Genomic DNA, 15624 nt, shown 5'->3' on the forward strand with positions numbered 1-15624 from the left:
TTGTATACGTGGTCCACCAAGAGCAAAGCCCTGAGACTTTCCCCAACATTTTATTTTTAAATGTTTCAAATATTCAGAAGGAAATAAAAGAATCGGAGCCAGTAAGCTAGCTCAGCAGTCAGTGAGATAGCTCAGCAGGCAGTGAGATAGCTCAGCAGGCAGTGAGATAGCTCAGCAGGCAGTGAGATAGCTCAGTGGGCAGTGAGATAGCTCAGCGGGCAGTGAGACAGCTCAGCAGGCAGTGAGATATCTCAGCACAGCTCAGCAGGCAGTGAGATAGCTCAGCAGGCAGTGAGATAGCTCAGGCAGTGAGATAGTTCAGCAGGCAGTGAGATATCTCAGTGGGCAGTGAGATAGCTCAGCAGGCAGTGAGATAGCTCAGCAGGCAGTGAGATAGCTCAGCAGGCAGTGAGATATCTCAGCGGGCAGTGAGATAGCTCAGCAGGCAGTGAGATAGCTCAGCAGTCAGTGAGATAGCTCAGCGGGCAGTGAGATAGCTCAGCAGGCAGTGAGATAGCTCAGCAGTCAGTGAGACAGCTCAGCAGGCAGTAAGATAGCTCAGCGGGCAGTGAGATAGCTCAGCAGGCAGTGAGATAGCTCAGTGGGCAGTGAGATAGCTCAGCAGTCAGTGAGACAGCTCAGCAGGCAGTAAGATAGCTCAGCGGGCAGTGAGATAGCTCAGCAGGCAGTGAGATAGCTCAGTGGGCAGTGAGATAGCTCAGCAGTCAGTGAGATAGCTCAGCAGGCAGTGAGATAGCTCAGCAGGCAGTGAGATATCTCAGTGGGCAGTAAGCTAGCTCAGCAGGCAGTGAGATAGCTCAGCAGTCAGTGAGATAGCTCAGCAGGCAGTGAGATAGCTCAGCAGGCAGTGAGATAGCTCAGCGGGCAGTTAGATAGCTCAGTGGGCAGTGAGATAGCTCAGCAGGCAGTGAGATATCTCAGCACAGCTCAGCAGGCAGTGAGATAGCTCAGCAGGCAGTGAGATAGCTCAGCAGGCAGTGAGATAGCTCAGCAGGCAGTGAGATATCTCAGTGGGCAGTAAGCTAGCTCAGCAGGCAGTGAGATAGCTCAGTGGGCAGTGAGATAGCTCAGCAAGCAGTGAGATAGCTCAGCAGGCAGTGAGATAGCTCAGCGGGCAGTGAGATAGCTCAGTGGGCAGTGAGATAGCTCAGTGGGCAGTGAGATAGCTCAGCAGGCAGTGAGATATCTCAGTGGGCAGTAAGCTAGCTCAGCAGGCAGTGAGATAGCTCAGCGGGCAGTGAGATAGCTCAGCAGGCAGTGAGATAGCTCAGCAGGCAGTGAGATAGCTCAGTAGGCAGTGAGATATCTCAGTAGGCAGTGAGATAGCTCAGCAAGCAGTGAGATAGCTCAGCAGGCAGTGAGATATCTCAGTGGGCAGTGAGATAGCTCAATGGGCAGTGAGATAGCTCAGAGGGCAGTGAGATAGCTCAGCAGGCAGTGAGATAGCTCAGTGGGCAGTGAGATAGCTCAGCAGGCAGTGATAGCTCACTGGGCCTGCGGACTGTGTTCTGTCCATGTGGTGCAAAGAGAGAACCGACGTCTGCACGCTGTCCTTGGTCCTCCACACCTATGCCAAGGCATGCACGTGTGCTTGTGCTCACACACGATAGATACATACAGTAGTTAACTAACTAAGGAAAGGCTTTAAGTAAAAGAACTGTGCAAAGGTGGCACCCGTCACCCTTTCTCCACTGCTGACTCTTTACTACACTGCCTCCATTCCCTTTCCTTACCCAGGTCTCCCTGCCTCATTTCACCATCTTTTGCTGTACATCTGCTTCCCAGTGAAGTGTCCCCCCACACAGTGGGGTTCGATGAGTCTTGGGCACGGAAGGAAACATGAGTCAGGATTAGGGAGGGATGCTCAGCTCCACGGAGGGCTGGCTGGAAAGCAGGGTACCCACCTGCACAGGCATGCCCAGCTCCAGCTTCAACCCAAAGATGGGGTCAATGAAGATGGTGAGGGTAGGCACCGTGGGATCCTGCACAAACTGTTCCAGGACCACGTCGTGCTCCCCTGTCCACACTGCATCTGCCAGTCCCGTCAACATAGCTCGTGAGAGGAAGAGGGGCTTCTGCAGAGAACAGAGAGACTCCGCGCGTCAGAGCCGTTAGGACGAGCAGTCCTCCATCCACAGCTACAGTGGCTGACTTGGGAGATGGAATGTCAGAGGCTGGGAAGGCTGAATAAAAGGTTTCCAGCTTTTAAAGGAAGGAGGCAATTCCCCTGCCTTGGGGAGTGAAAACACAATGTGTCACAGAGGGAACCCATGCACCATTATCTTCCCCCAAATATTTCTTCTGCCTGTGGTTGTGAAAATGCATTCTCTAGCATTCTCACCCTCAAAGGAAAAGGCAAGGTAAGGAGACGGGTAAGACATCAGCCTGGATCAAGGACTGAGAGCGATGATGGGGTGGAAAGGGGACAAGGACTACAGCCGGTTTCCTAGGGAGCAGTTGACTGGCACAGCAGTTAGGAGAACCCAGGGACACGAGGAAGGGAAAACTGGGAAACGCTGAGGACAAGACTGGTTAGGTGGAAAACGTGTTCTGCCTGTGGAAACGATGAGCCTGCAGAAGCCTACGACATGGAGGGAAGAGACGGCCGGAGGACTGGAGATGCCGCCCAGTCCTTCCTCCAGTACCCTGGAAGATGAGAGGAAGAAGACTCACAAAGTTCCAGAGAAGAGAACACAATCTTCTAAGCTCTTTCCTGCACAGGATATAGAGGGATAAATGATGGAGTGCCAAGAGCCCAAAAAGGGAAAGGACCAAAAGACACAGACCACACAATGTTCTGTTTTACTTGAAATCAAAGAATATAAATAAAAAAATAACAAAGACATCATTTACTGTCTGTTTTTGTTAATGTTTAGTAAACTGACAATCTGGAGAATAGCTTTATGCTAATGTAGGGGGCGTATTACAATCTGGCTAGTGGAACTTCGTACTGTGTAGTAAAATATGAGCCATGTTCTTTGCCCTTACTATTCTTCTTTCTCAATTTTCATTGTTAAACCTAATTTTTCGTTTTATTTAATGTGTCTGAGTGTTTTGTCCGCATGCGTGTCTGTGCACCACTTATGTGCTGGGTGCCTGGTCCCATCAAACTGGTGTTACAGACAGTTGTGAGCCATGTGGGCGCCAGGAATCGAACCCTGGTCCTCTGGAAGAGCAGCCAGTGGTGCACTGAACGTCTGAGCCATCTCATCTGCCCGGTCCCACCCACTCGTAGTGATCTGAGGAACTGCTGCACGTTTCATTGTCAGCTTCATGGTATTTATCAAGAATGAGAATGAAATATGGCAGACAGCAAAATGGCCAAGAGGAATGGTTTAACTAGGGCGCATGTGTCTAACGATGGAACACGGGGTGGCTACTAAAAGTGGTACTGGGAGACTGAAGCAAGAGGGTGGAAGACTAAAGGCCCTACTAAGCTATACAGTAGGACCCTGACTCAAAAAGATCAGGGTATGCGCCTGCAGGGGTGGAGGCACACTTGCAATCCTGGCACTAGGGCACCAGCAAGAAGACAGCAAGTGTGAAACCGGCTTGAGCTACATAGTGAATTTGAGGCTAGCCTGGGCTATGGGGTGTTTCAAACAAACAACCAAAAAAAAAAAAAATCTAACAATAGAGCGCTTGTCTGATGTGTGCAGCCTGGGGTTGGCTCCCAGCACTGGTGGGGAGGAGAATATTATATTTAGCTGGGGTTAGGCCTTTATGCTGTTTTAGTTTCTCTTTCTCTGTCTGTCTGCCTTTTCTCTTTTGGTGGTTTGAAAGAGAATCTTGATGCATGGCCCAGGCTGGTTTTATCTATATAATCCTCCTGCTCCGGCTTCCCAAGGGCTGGGATTGCAAGCGTGTGCCGCTTCATCGGGCAGTTTATTTTTTAGCGGGTAGTTATTAGTCTCTTTCCCCCTTTCCAAAAAAACAAAGCAAAACAAACAAAAAAAGGCAAGGTAGGAGCTGGAGAGACGGCTTGGTGCTTAAGAGCACTGATCGTCCCTTCTGAGCACCTACAAGGCAGCTCACAGCTGTCCGTAACTCCAGTTCCAGGGACTCCGACGCCCTCACTCAGACACACATACATGCAGGAAAAACACTAAAGAACATAAAACGAAAGTAAACACTTAAAAAAAAAATCTTGAAAAGAACACAAGGTGGCTGCCCTACTCATGTCCCCTACATAATGAAGGACAAGGTTATGCTCCACTTGGAAGAAAAAACAGTACTGAGTCTCCATTCCACACAGTGACTAGGGCAGAAGTCCTCAGTCACAAGAGAACAGCAGAAGTAGAGAGAGCGTCTTAGAAACTGCTATCCACATAGGGCATCATCCACCCACTTGTAAGACTGATCAGAATGGGCCAAAGGTGGGGGAATGAGAGAGGTCACCTCCGAGGCTGGGCCCTTTCTCAAGTCTTGTCTCGGGGAAGGGGCTCAGATCATCTAGTCCTTTACTCGTGAACTGGCTTTGGGGTGAGCAGGTCACCCGTGAGAAATGAGAGCAGGAGACAGGCTGGAGAACTCCGCCCATATCATCTGGAATTCATGCTCTGACTCCCAGGTACTGGGAGAAAGGTGGTCGTTGGGGAAAATGCAAACCTACCATGTCCATCGAAGTGTCCGGTTCTTTAGGTACTTCGGGTTCCTCCGGTTCATGATCTGAGGAGAATGTCAAACATAGGAGCCATATTATCCAGCAATCCAGACGCGCCCTTAGTACCCATCTTTAATCCCAAACAATGACAGTAAAGTTAGTTTGGAGAAGGAAGCAGCCATGTTTGAAAGTGATGTCTAGGGACTGGAGAGATGACTCAGTGGTTAAGAGCACTGACTGCTCTTCCAGAGGTCCTGAGTTCAAATCCCAGCAACCACATGGTGGCTCACAACCATATGTAATGGGATCTGATGCCCTCTTCTGGTGTTTCTGAAAACAGCTACAAGATACTTACATATAATAAGTCTTTTAAAAAGTTTTTTTTTTTTTAAGAAAGAAAGCGATATCTAATTAAGTAACTGACAAAATGATGAATCAAAGAAAAATTATCCAGAAAAGGATATGCCCAATTCTCATGAGAGTTAAGAGCACTGGCTATTCTTCCAAAGGACTCAGGTTCAATTCCCAGCACCCACATGGCAGCTTACAACTGTGAGTAACAACTTTCTGTAACTCCAGTTCCAGGGAATCAGTCACCCTCACACAGACATACATACAGGCAAAACAACAATGAACTATACATAAATAAATATGTAAATACACAGATAAATACATAAATAAGAAAAAAGGATACTTTTACATACGAAGCTGTGGGTTTCATGCCCACAACCATAAAACAGTGAGGGGACCCAATGATCAGTCATTTAAGACAGGTGTGACTCATGCTTGTAATCCAAGCACTAGAGAGGTTCAGGCAGGAGGATTGCTCTGACTTCCAGCCCAATCTGGACTACAAAGTAAGTCCCTATCTCCAAGAAACAAACAGCAGGATAGAGTGGCTCATGCCTGGAATCCCGGGAATCTCTAGAACTGAAATAAAAGCAACATGCAGTAGTCCAAGCTTCTGTATCCCAGCTTTAAAACCAAAAACCGAACAACAACATAGAGACATTGTATCAAACAAGGTAGGAGACAAGGACCAACAGCTTGGGTGGTCCTCTAACCACCATTGTACACTGTGGATTCATTGCAATTACATATCCAAATGCATGTATACACACCTGGGTGCACACACACACACACACACACACACACACACATGCATACACACACAACATGCATACACATATTGTACGGGTTAGCTTTTTTGCCAAGTTGACACAAGCTAGAGTCACCTAGGGAGACGAAATCTTAATTTAAAAGGCAAAAATAGGGGCTGGAGAGATGGCTCAGTGGTTAAGAGCACTGACTGCTCTTCCAGAGGTCCTGAGTTCAATTCCCAGCAACCACATGGTGGCTCACAACCATCTGTAATGAGATCTGGCGCCCTCTTCTGGCCTGCAGGCGTATATGCAGGCAGAATGCTGTATGTATCATAAGTAAATAAATTCATCAGATTGGCCTGTAGGTGTGTGTGGGAGCACTTTGCTGACTGATGCCAGGCAGCACCAGCCTGCTACTGTGGGCAGCCGTTCCTAGACAGGCTATTCCAGGTTGTATGGAAAAAGCAAGCCAAGAGGCTAGAGTGATGGCTCAGCATTAAGAGCACTGGCTGCTCTTTCTGTGTCTGACCTAGTTCCAGGATGACACTTTTCTTCTGACCCCTGTGTAGTACACAGACATATGTGCAAGCAACATCTCCATAACAAACAAACAAGCTGAGTGAGCCATGGTGAACGGACAGTAAACATCCCCCATGGTGTATGCTCTGGTTCCAAACCCAGGTCCCTGCCTTGCGTCTCTCAGGGACGGGCCCTCCCCTCCCTGGGTGGTTTTTGGCCAGTGTTTTATCACAGAACAAAAGTCAAGCCAAGATACATACATATATGCATAATACACATATTACTTATGTTAAATATACACACATATGTGTGCACACAAGCGTACACTAGGAGGAAGAAGAGGAAGAGGAAGAGAAAGAGGAGGAGGAGAGAGAGGGAGAAGGAGGAGGAGGAGGAGGAGAAGGAGAAAAGATAGGTCTAGGAATCATCTGGCACCAGTGTGCCAAGGTACTTAGAGTGGCTTTCTTTTGGGAGAGTAAAACTGTTCTAAAACTGGGTAGTATTTGGTGGTTGCATAGCTTTTAAATATGTCCAAAAAAAACCCCCCAAAACCAGTGGGTTGTAAGCTTCAGGGCCCAGGTTCTTGAATGTGGGTTGCAACCCCACATGGGACTGCATAATAGAACATGGGCACTGGAAAATTCTGATGAAAAGTAACCTGAAGGGCTGACAAGAGGACTCAGTGGGAACAGGCATGTACTGCCGAGCCTGGTGCTCTGAGTTTGATCTCTGTGGTAGACAGAGAGAACTGACTCCCACAAGCTGCCCTCGGACCTCACTGTGGCACCTGCACACCACATGCACACTCGGAGAATAAATAAATAAAAATAAAATGTAATGAAATCTTTTTTTTAAAAAATTAAAAAAAAAATCAAACTCATAATGAACCTGAGGTACGTCTGGCAGCCATTACCCATTACCCACAATGTATTCTCTAAGTTCCCCATGGCCTTGATCCTAAGCGCACATCACACACACACACACACACACACACACACACACTCACACAGTGCACATACCACCAACACAGTGCCAACAAATACCTCCTCAAACACCTCGGCTCAGATTGGAGATTATTATACGTTATGAACAGCAGGGTTTTTACTGTACACACAAAGTTTTCTGTTCTTATAAAAACATAATGGTTTAATTATAGAAAACAAAGGCCTTAATATTTTCTTGGCATCTCTCCTCAGCATATAAGTATCAAATTAGTGTATCTTTGGATTGTGTTGTATTAACATGTTTGATTTTTAAAATTGCTGTTTGAAATCTAGGAGTGGTAGTGCAGATATTCACATGGCCCCAGCGGAGGGAGAGCGGAGGCAGGAGAATCAATTCCAGGTCAACCTCAGCTGCACAAAATCACCTTAAAAGCACACACACTAGCACTCAGGAGTCAGGGGATGGTGAGTCTCTGTGAGTTCAAGGCCAGCCTTGTCTACACTGTGTGTTCCAAGCCCGCCAGGGCCACATAGAGAGATCCTGTCTCAAAATACAGACAGACAGACATACCGTTCTTGCAGAGTTTGAGGCCCAGCACGCATGTCAGATGGCTCACACTGCCTGTAACTCCAACTTCGGGGACTTTCTACAGCTCGGATCTCCTCCAGCACATGCACTCACACGAACACACACACACTGACCATTAAAATAAATAAATAAATATTGGACTGGAGAGATGGCTCAGTGGTTAAGAGCACTGACTGCTCTTCCAGAGGTCCTGAGTTCAATTCCCAGCAACCACATGGTGGCTCACAACCATCTGTAATGGGATCAGACACACTTTTCTGATGTATCTGAAGAGAATGACCTCACACTCACACACACACACACACACACACACATATTAAAAATATAAATAAATAAATAAATTTTTTTAAGCTGGTGCTAGCAAGACAACTAAACAGCTAGAAGCATTTGCCCTTAGGGTTGACAATCTGAGTTTAGCCCCAGGAAGCCACGGTGGAGGGAGTATGACCCTGTACACACAGGCGCCACGACACTTGCTCACTTACAGAGGCATGCGTGCATAAAAACAACAACAACAATATTAATAGTATTATAAAATAACACAGAAATAATGTTACAGCTAGCTGAAGCAAGACATAGGTGGTTCGGGAAATGAGAACTTGGAATATCCCAACATTTAGGCTCCACACCCCACCAGTCCTCCTCCTGCAGAGAGAAGTTGGCCCTTCTCCCATCCCAGACACTCCACTCTGACACATCTGCTCTGGGCTCCCACAGACCTACACTGGTTCTCTGCCTTGGCACTTTCTACTCCTGCTAGAGACAGGACAAAACCAGCACGTTTCCCATTCTTGCGGGCTGTGGGGGAGGAATGGACAAACGAGACAGAACTGATGCCCTGCCCCTCCCCCCAGAAAGGAGGGATGGGGACAAGGAAGGAAAAGACGAGAAAATGAAATGGATGGTTTGCAGATGCCTCGGGGCAAGGGGGAGTGGGCTGAGTCCCTTGGGCACTGATGGCTCTCCGTTTTCTACTCAGGACTCTTCTCTGAGCCACACAGCCGCCATCTTCTTCAAGAGTTAGCTGGGCTTGCTTGCAAAACATTACACCAGCTGGGGCTGAGAGGTGAGTCATGGAAACCTCACTTAAGCATCTCGCCACCTCCTTTAACCAGTTGATTACCATTCTTCCCTAACTGCACAGGACTCCTATGAGTAGCCCCTCACTTATGCTCAGGAGGACAGACCACTAACCCCAGGGTGAACTCTGCAGGCATATACCTCGGTTTGTTAGGACCTTGAAGGAGAAGCATTGCTTACATCTCCCCAAGAGAAGAAATTTTAGCAATGGGAGACCAAGAGGCAACCACTGAAATAAACAGGTTGTGTCTTCTCTAATACAGTGAAGACAAAGGCATGCAGTGCCACCGTTGTATGTAGAATGTTAAGCTATATTTCTACACATATGTAGAAAATTAAGCAGCAGTAGAAAATACACCCTACTTCATGACCTCAGTGGCCTCTGAGGAAGAAGAAAGTCTAGGGATGGTGAACAGGGACATACTGTCCTCATGACTGGGGATATTGACATGGTTTTCTGTTTGTTCTGCCTGAGACATACCTATGATCCCTTATCCACAATCCCCGGGGTCAGAAATACTCTGTGTGGAGCTTAGAGTGCAGGCCAGGGGAGAGCCTGTGCTTACCAGAGCAAGATCCTGAGTTCCAGCTCTTGAACAGGACAGAATAAGATGTAAAGTTGTCACACCGCATGTGACACGGGGGCTGAGGATGCAGCTGAGGTAAAGTCTTAGCCTTGCATGCGTGGAGCTCTGCGATCAACCTCTAGCTGGTGCATGCCTGTATCCCAACACTCCAAAGATGGAAGCAAGGGGGTCGGAAGCTAAAGGCTGCACTGGCTGGGTTTGTGTGTCTACTTGACGCAGGCTAGAGTCATCTACCAGGAAGGGGCTTCGGCTGAGGAAATGCCTCCATAAGACCCAGCTGTAAGGCATTTTCTCAATTCGTGATCAATGGAGGAGGGCGCCGCCCACTGTGGGTGGAGCCATCCCTGGGCTGGAGGTCCTGGGTTCTTTAAGAAAGCAGGCTGGGCAAGCCCGGGAAGCAAGTCAGTAAGCATCACTCCTCCACTGCCTCTGCATTAGCTCCTGCCTCTAGGTTCCTGCCCTGTGTGAGTTCCTGTCCTGACTTCCTTCACTGTGGAGTGTAAGCCAAATAGACCCTTTCCTCTCCAACTTGCTATTTGGGCGTGGCGTTTCGTTGCAGCAATAGAAATCCTAACAAAGACAAAAATCAACTTTGGCTACACAAGAGATTGAAGGCTGAGTAGGCTTATATGAGATCCTGCCTCAAAAGAAACAAAAGTAATGTAACATTGTTTGGTATGAAATCCCTGGCTCCCTTCCAGAGAGCTCTAGAACAATATTTAACAACCAAACTTTTATTACTGTATTTCTGCAGTAAAATATATGAATATTTATGGTAAGTGGCTTGAACAGATCATAAATACCTTTGTGTCAGCTTAGGTTAGATTTCGCCACCAAATAAGTCTATACGCCAGACTTTATAAGGGTGGGAACGGGCAAGCTAGAGGCCTCAGGATCTTTTTAAATTCATTATTTTTTTTCAGGGTGGGGGCAGGCACAAAGGTGCCACCGTGTTGCATGTGGCTGTCAGAGAACAGCTTGTAGGACTCCTTGCTTTCTCTTGTGTGTGTGCCAAGTATGGAGCTCATGTTATCAGATTTGGAGGCAGGTACCTTTAACCCCTCAGCTACCTTCCTTGCCCTTGTTAGTTAGAGTTTGGGGTTTTTTGTTTGCTTTCTGGGTCGGTGGTCAGTAGGTTGGTTGGGGGGGTGGATTTAGACAGAATTTCTCAGTATAACAAGCCCCAGTGCTGTTCTGCACTCAATTTGTGGATCAGGCTGACCTCAAATTCACAGAGATCCTCCTGTCTCTGCTTCCCACGTGCTGGGATCAAAGGCTCGAGCTACCGCACCTGGCTGGAGTTTTTGAGAGATACAGAGAAGGAACCTCAGACCTGATTATAATTTTTCTTCTAATGGTAACGGAATGAAACGTAAGGGAAAGGACAGGAGAGCTCCATGTGTGGCTCAAAGGTAAGATACACGCTCAAAGCCCTGGATTCACCTCCCAATGCCTCGAAAAAGAACATTTAATTTTTAAAAATTTTTACTTATTTAATTTATGAATGATGTGCTGCAGAGGGCCATGGGATCCCATTACAGATGGTTGTGAGCCACCATGTGGTTGCCGGGATTTGAACTCAAGGACCTCTGGAAGAGCAGTCAGTGCTCTTAACCCCTGAGCCATCTCTCTGGCCAGGAAATTTAATTTTTAAGCCTTTATTTAATGTGTGCGTTTTTGCCTGCGTGTATACCTGGTGTACCTGGTGCCTATGGAAAACAGAAGAAGGTATCAGATCCCCTTGAACTGGAGTTATAGGCAAATGTGATCCACCATGTGGGTTCTGGGTTTCAAACCCAGGTCCTCTGGAAGAACAGTCAGTGCTCTTAACTTCTGAGCCATCTATACACACACACACACACACACACACACACACACACCAGGAATCTAAAAAGACTGTCTGGGAGCTGGGAGCTGGTTCAGCCAGTAAAGTGCTTACTGTGCAAACCCGAATTTGGATCCCCAGCATCTATACAGAGAGCTGGGTGTACATTCCTACACTTCCACTGCTGGGAAGGCAGAAGGGAGAGCTCCAGGGCTTGACAGACAGCCAGTCTAGCCAATCAACAGGCTCCAGGTTCAGTGAAAGACCTTGTCTAAGAAATGAGAAGACACCAGATGTCAACCTCTGGCTTCCACACTCAAATATGTCTACAAGTATGCAGGTATGTGTGCACACATGCATACACACACACACACATGCATACACACACACATACACACACATACACACACATACACACACATACACACACATACACACACACATACACACACATACACACACACATACACACACATACACACACATACACACACACACATGCATACACACATACACACACATACACACACACATACACACACATACACACACACATACACACACATACACACACATACACACACACACATGCATACACACACACATGCATACACACATACACACACACACACACATACACACACATACACACATACACACACATACACACACACACATACACACATACACACACATACACACACACACACACACACACACACATATATATACACACACACACACACACAACTCTCTACTGAAGAGAATGCAGTGCTCTTGCAGGGGACCCAAGTTCACAGTTGCCAGCCCCCACATCACATGGCTTACAACCCTTGTAACTCCAACTCCAGAGAAGAACACGCTCTTCTGACTTCCTTTGACACTGCTCTCATGTGCACAAATCCATACTCTCACACACCCACAATTAAAAACCTTTACAAATAAATATGTCTTTAAAGGTAAGAGGTTTTTAGGGCCAGGCATGACATCAAGTGCCTTTAATCCCAAGAGCAAGACTTCTGCGCGTTTGGGCCAGCCTGGTCTACGTAGCAAGCTTGAGGAGCCAGGTGGTGGAGGCTCGCCCCTCTAGTCCCAGCCCACTGGAGGCAGAACCAGATGAATCTCTGTGAGTTCAAGGCCAGCCTGGACTATAGTTCAGAGCAACTTCAAGGACAGTCAGGACTACTTAGAGAAACCGTGTCTCAGGAGGAAAGAAGGGAAAAAAGAAAGATAGGTTTTCTGTATTATCTGAAGACTGGTGCACCCATTTTGAAACATTGTCTCTTTGTTTCTCAGAAGGTTTTCCAAACCAAAACTTCCCTGCTGCTTCTCCTCCTGGTACCAGATGTCTTGGAGCTAGTCAATTCTAAACTCTTTTGAACTGGGCACAGGAGACATCAAAGACAGTAATGTTGCACATTTCCAAAAGACTATAGCTCCTAGAATAGGTTCGTGGGCCTTTTCTCTAGACCTGCACTTTATCTCCTAACCCTTACTAGTAATACCAGTGAGGGTCTGGGAAAGGCTCAGGTCTATAGTCCCAGAATTTGGGAGACTGAAAATGAATGGTCAAGAATTCAAAGCAAGAGCAAGAAGAGTTCAAAGCCCTCCTGGGATACATAAAAAAACACCCCCCCCCACACCCGCCTGTGTGTGTGTGTGCATGCAGAGGATTCTATCTGGGGATACAGTTCCATGGTAGAGCACTTACCTAACATGCATGAGGCCTTGGATTCAACCCTCAACCCTGAAGGGCAAAAAGAGGGTATAGGGCTAGATCAGCCTGACCACATGAGGTGAGAGGAAAGAACCAACTCCCACAAAGTTGTCCTCTGATCTCTACATATACACCATATGAGCAGGCTTACCCCTCCACACACATACAAACACTACATGTATAATTAAATAATTAGGGGCCGCAGAGATGACTCAGTGGTTAAGAGCACTGGCTTCTCTTCCAGAGGACCCAGGTCTGATTTCAGCAGCCACATGGGAACTCACCATCTACACTGGCGTTCCAGGGCATCTGATGCTCTACCCTCTAGCAGATTTATGCACGTGGTGCTCAGACGAACATTCAGGCAAAACAACTGTACATTAAAATAGTAGTAGTAGTAATAAGATACTTATTAGGTAAAATTTAAAAAGTCAGCAGGGGAGGATTATATTTTTCTTCATCCTTACAGGACATTATTAATAGAAATAAGCTCCGTTTTAAAGGTAAGGTCTATACCTGGCTCACAGTGTAAGGCCATTGGACAGGATCTAAAGGAAAAGCAACACACAGCAACCATAACCCCAACCCCCCCACCTCTGGCTCCAGGATCAACTCTACAAGAGGCAGCTCTTTGTTCCTTCCATGTGGGCTTCTTTTCCTGTCACCCTGAACCTGAACCTCCACAATCTACCAAGTCTCTGCCAAGATGAGGAAGAAAATACAGGAGCTTTCAACAGATGGTGGAAAGCATCCGCCCGGCTTAGGAATCAAAGGGTGGCGGAGCAGGCTGGGTCTCCATGGTGATGGGCTTAATGGAAGAAAAACACTATTTGTTTTGCCACCCAGGGTGAAAATAGGAAAAAGGAAGAGATCAAACCCTCTACGGTGGGGTGGGAACAACCAGGAACACTTGAAATAAGGAAGAAGCTAGAGAAAGAATAGGCTGGTGAATTCCTGGTACATTGATGGGAAATTTTAAAGACAGAATAAAGAGCAGACTGGCCAGGAAGAAGACACGTGCCCATATGAAAAGAAAAGAGCCGAGAAGGAAGGGCAGAGAGAGGCTTGGAGAAAGCCTTACAGATGCGATATCACACCCGTCCTGCTTCTTGGTCCTGCTCCCTAGCCCCAAGATACTCCTGAGTTGGGCATGGCCTTGTGAGGTAATGGGAGGCAGATGCCTGTTGAATTACAGGCCTGCCTGGTGTATCTGGCCAGTTTGAGACCACCCAGAGCTACTCAGAGAGACCCTGCCTCAGGGGGGAAAAACACTCATAAAACCTCTCTAATTTTCCCCACCGTGCACTGCTAAGTATCCCCTGTTCCAGCAAATACTCACCAGACTCCTCCTTGACGGACTCGGGCTCTGGCTCCTGAGCAAAAGAGAGCCGGGAAGCCTCAGTAGCTCCTGAAGCCGAAGTGGACTGAGGAGCTCGGCCAGCTCGGCTTGCCCGAGCGCCTCCCCGGCCACCCACTTTCCGCTTCTTCTCGGCTTTGCTGGCCATCTTGAAGGCAAAACCTGCAGGTCCATGAGTGTTTAGACACCCAAGATGATAACCTTTTCTGAGGGTACTCTGCTATACCCCAGGGTGTACCCGATAGAACCTTGGAGCTGGGGGAGGGGTCACAGTTCAGGTTGCCTAGAATCTGTGTACAAGGTCCTGGGTTAGACTCCGAACACTGAATTTCAAAAGGGAGAGGGACCATGGAGTCCACACTTCTTCCCTGAGATAACCCAAATTCTTCACAAAATCAGTTTGAAAGTCAAAGCCCTGGGCAGGCCAGAGGGCTCAGAAAGTTAAGGTGCTTGCCCACAAGACTAAGGGCCTGAGTTCAATCTCCGGGGTCCATGTGGAACAGAGAGCAAACCCACAAGCTGTTGTCTGCCCGGAACTTATACACCATGACATGCACACACTCGTACACAGACCATAACTGCTAGTGGGGGGAAATCAAGGTCTCATAGGCCATTAGGAATAAACAAACAGCAGACACAGGAACTGAAAAGACAGCGTCCTACTCTTCAGGACCGCAAGAGTCTGGTTTCTAGCACCTACACCAGGAAACTCACAACCGCCTATAACTCCAGTTCCCGGTGCTCTGACAACCCTTCTGGCCTCTCTGGGTACCTACACAGGTTTGTATATACATATATGTACATATAAGCTAATTTTTATAACAGAAACCCCACTAAGGGTATGGCGAATGTGTGGTATGTTCACCCAAACCTTCAGTCACACAACCCTACAGTATCCTGAATAAAAAGGCCCATGAAGGATTGCACAGTCCCCATGATTGTCATTGTGTCAAGTCATAGAGGCGAACCAAGACAATTTTCCTGTGCACCTCCTTTCCTCCCCATTAAAAACAAAAAGTTCCTTCCACCACACTGAAACCTCAACTGCCTTAAAGACTGTATGCACATGTCTCTTTAGTCTTTAATTGCTTAGAGGTGGGGAGCCTGCTTAGTGCGTACTGTGGTTTCTTAGGCCTGTCTACGCTAAGTACACAATTTCAGAATCGCCAGACTCCAAAATGTCCTTAGGAACAACCAGGAACCAAGAACAAAAGCCATCCAGTTATGAATTTCAAATTATGCAACTGTGAAAAAAGAAGCTGAGGAAAACCCAGTGGGC

The 15624-nt window shown here is 47.3% G+C and overlaps 1 protein-coding gene across 1 annotated transcript in view; it reads right to left on the bottom strand.

The window, feature by feature from the left end:
• DNAH2 (dynein axonemal heavy chain 2) overlaps window positions 1-14493 on the bottom strand; it is a gene marked incomplete at both ends in the record, with an annotated part of 113807 nt that extends 99314 nt beyond the window's left edge. Inside the window, 3 exons of the mRNA XM_080923998.1 lie at window positions 1926-2096; window positions 4634-4689; window positions 14328-14493. Coding sequence (XP_080780124.1) covers window positions 1926-2096; window positions 4634-4689; window positions 14328-14493 — 393 coding nt within the window. The remainder of the gene's footprint in view (window positions 1-1925; window positions 2097-4633; window positions 4690-14327) is intronic.
• Window positions 14494-15624: the final 1131 nt, after the last annotated feature.

The sequence above is a fragment of the Micromys minutus genome (assembly GCF_963924665.1).
Source record: "Micromys minutus genome assembly, chromosome: 10".
Lineage (NCBI taxonomy): Eukaryota > Metazoa > Chordata > Mammalia > Rodentia > Muridae > Micromys > Micromys minutus.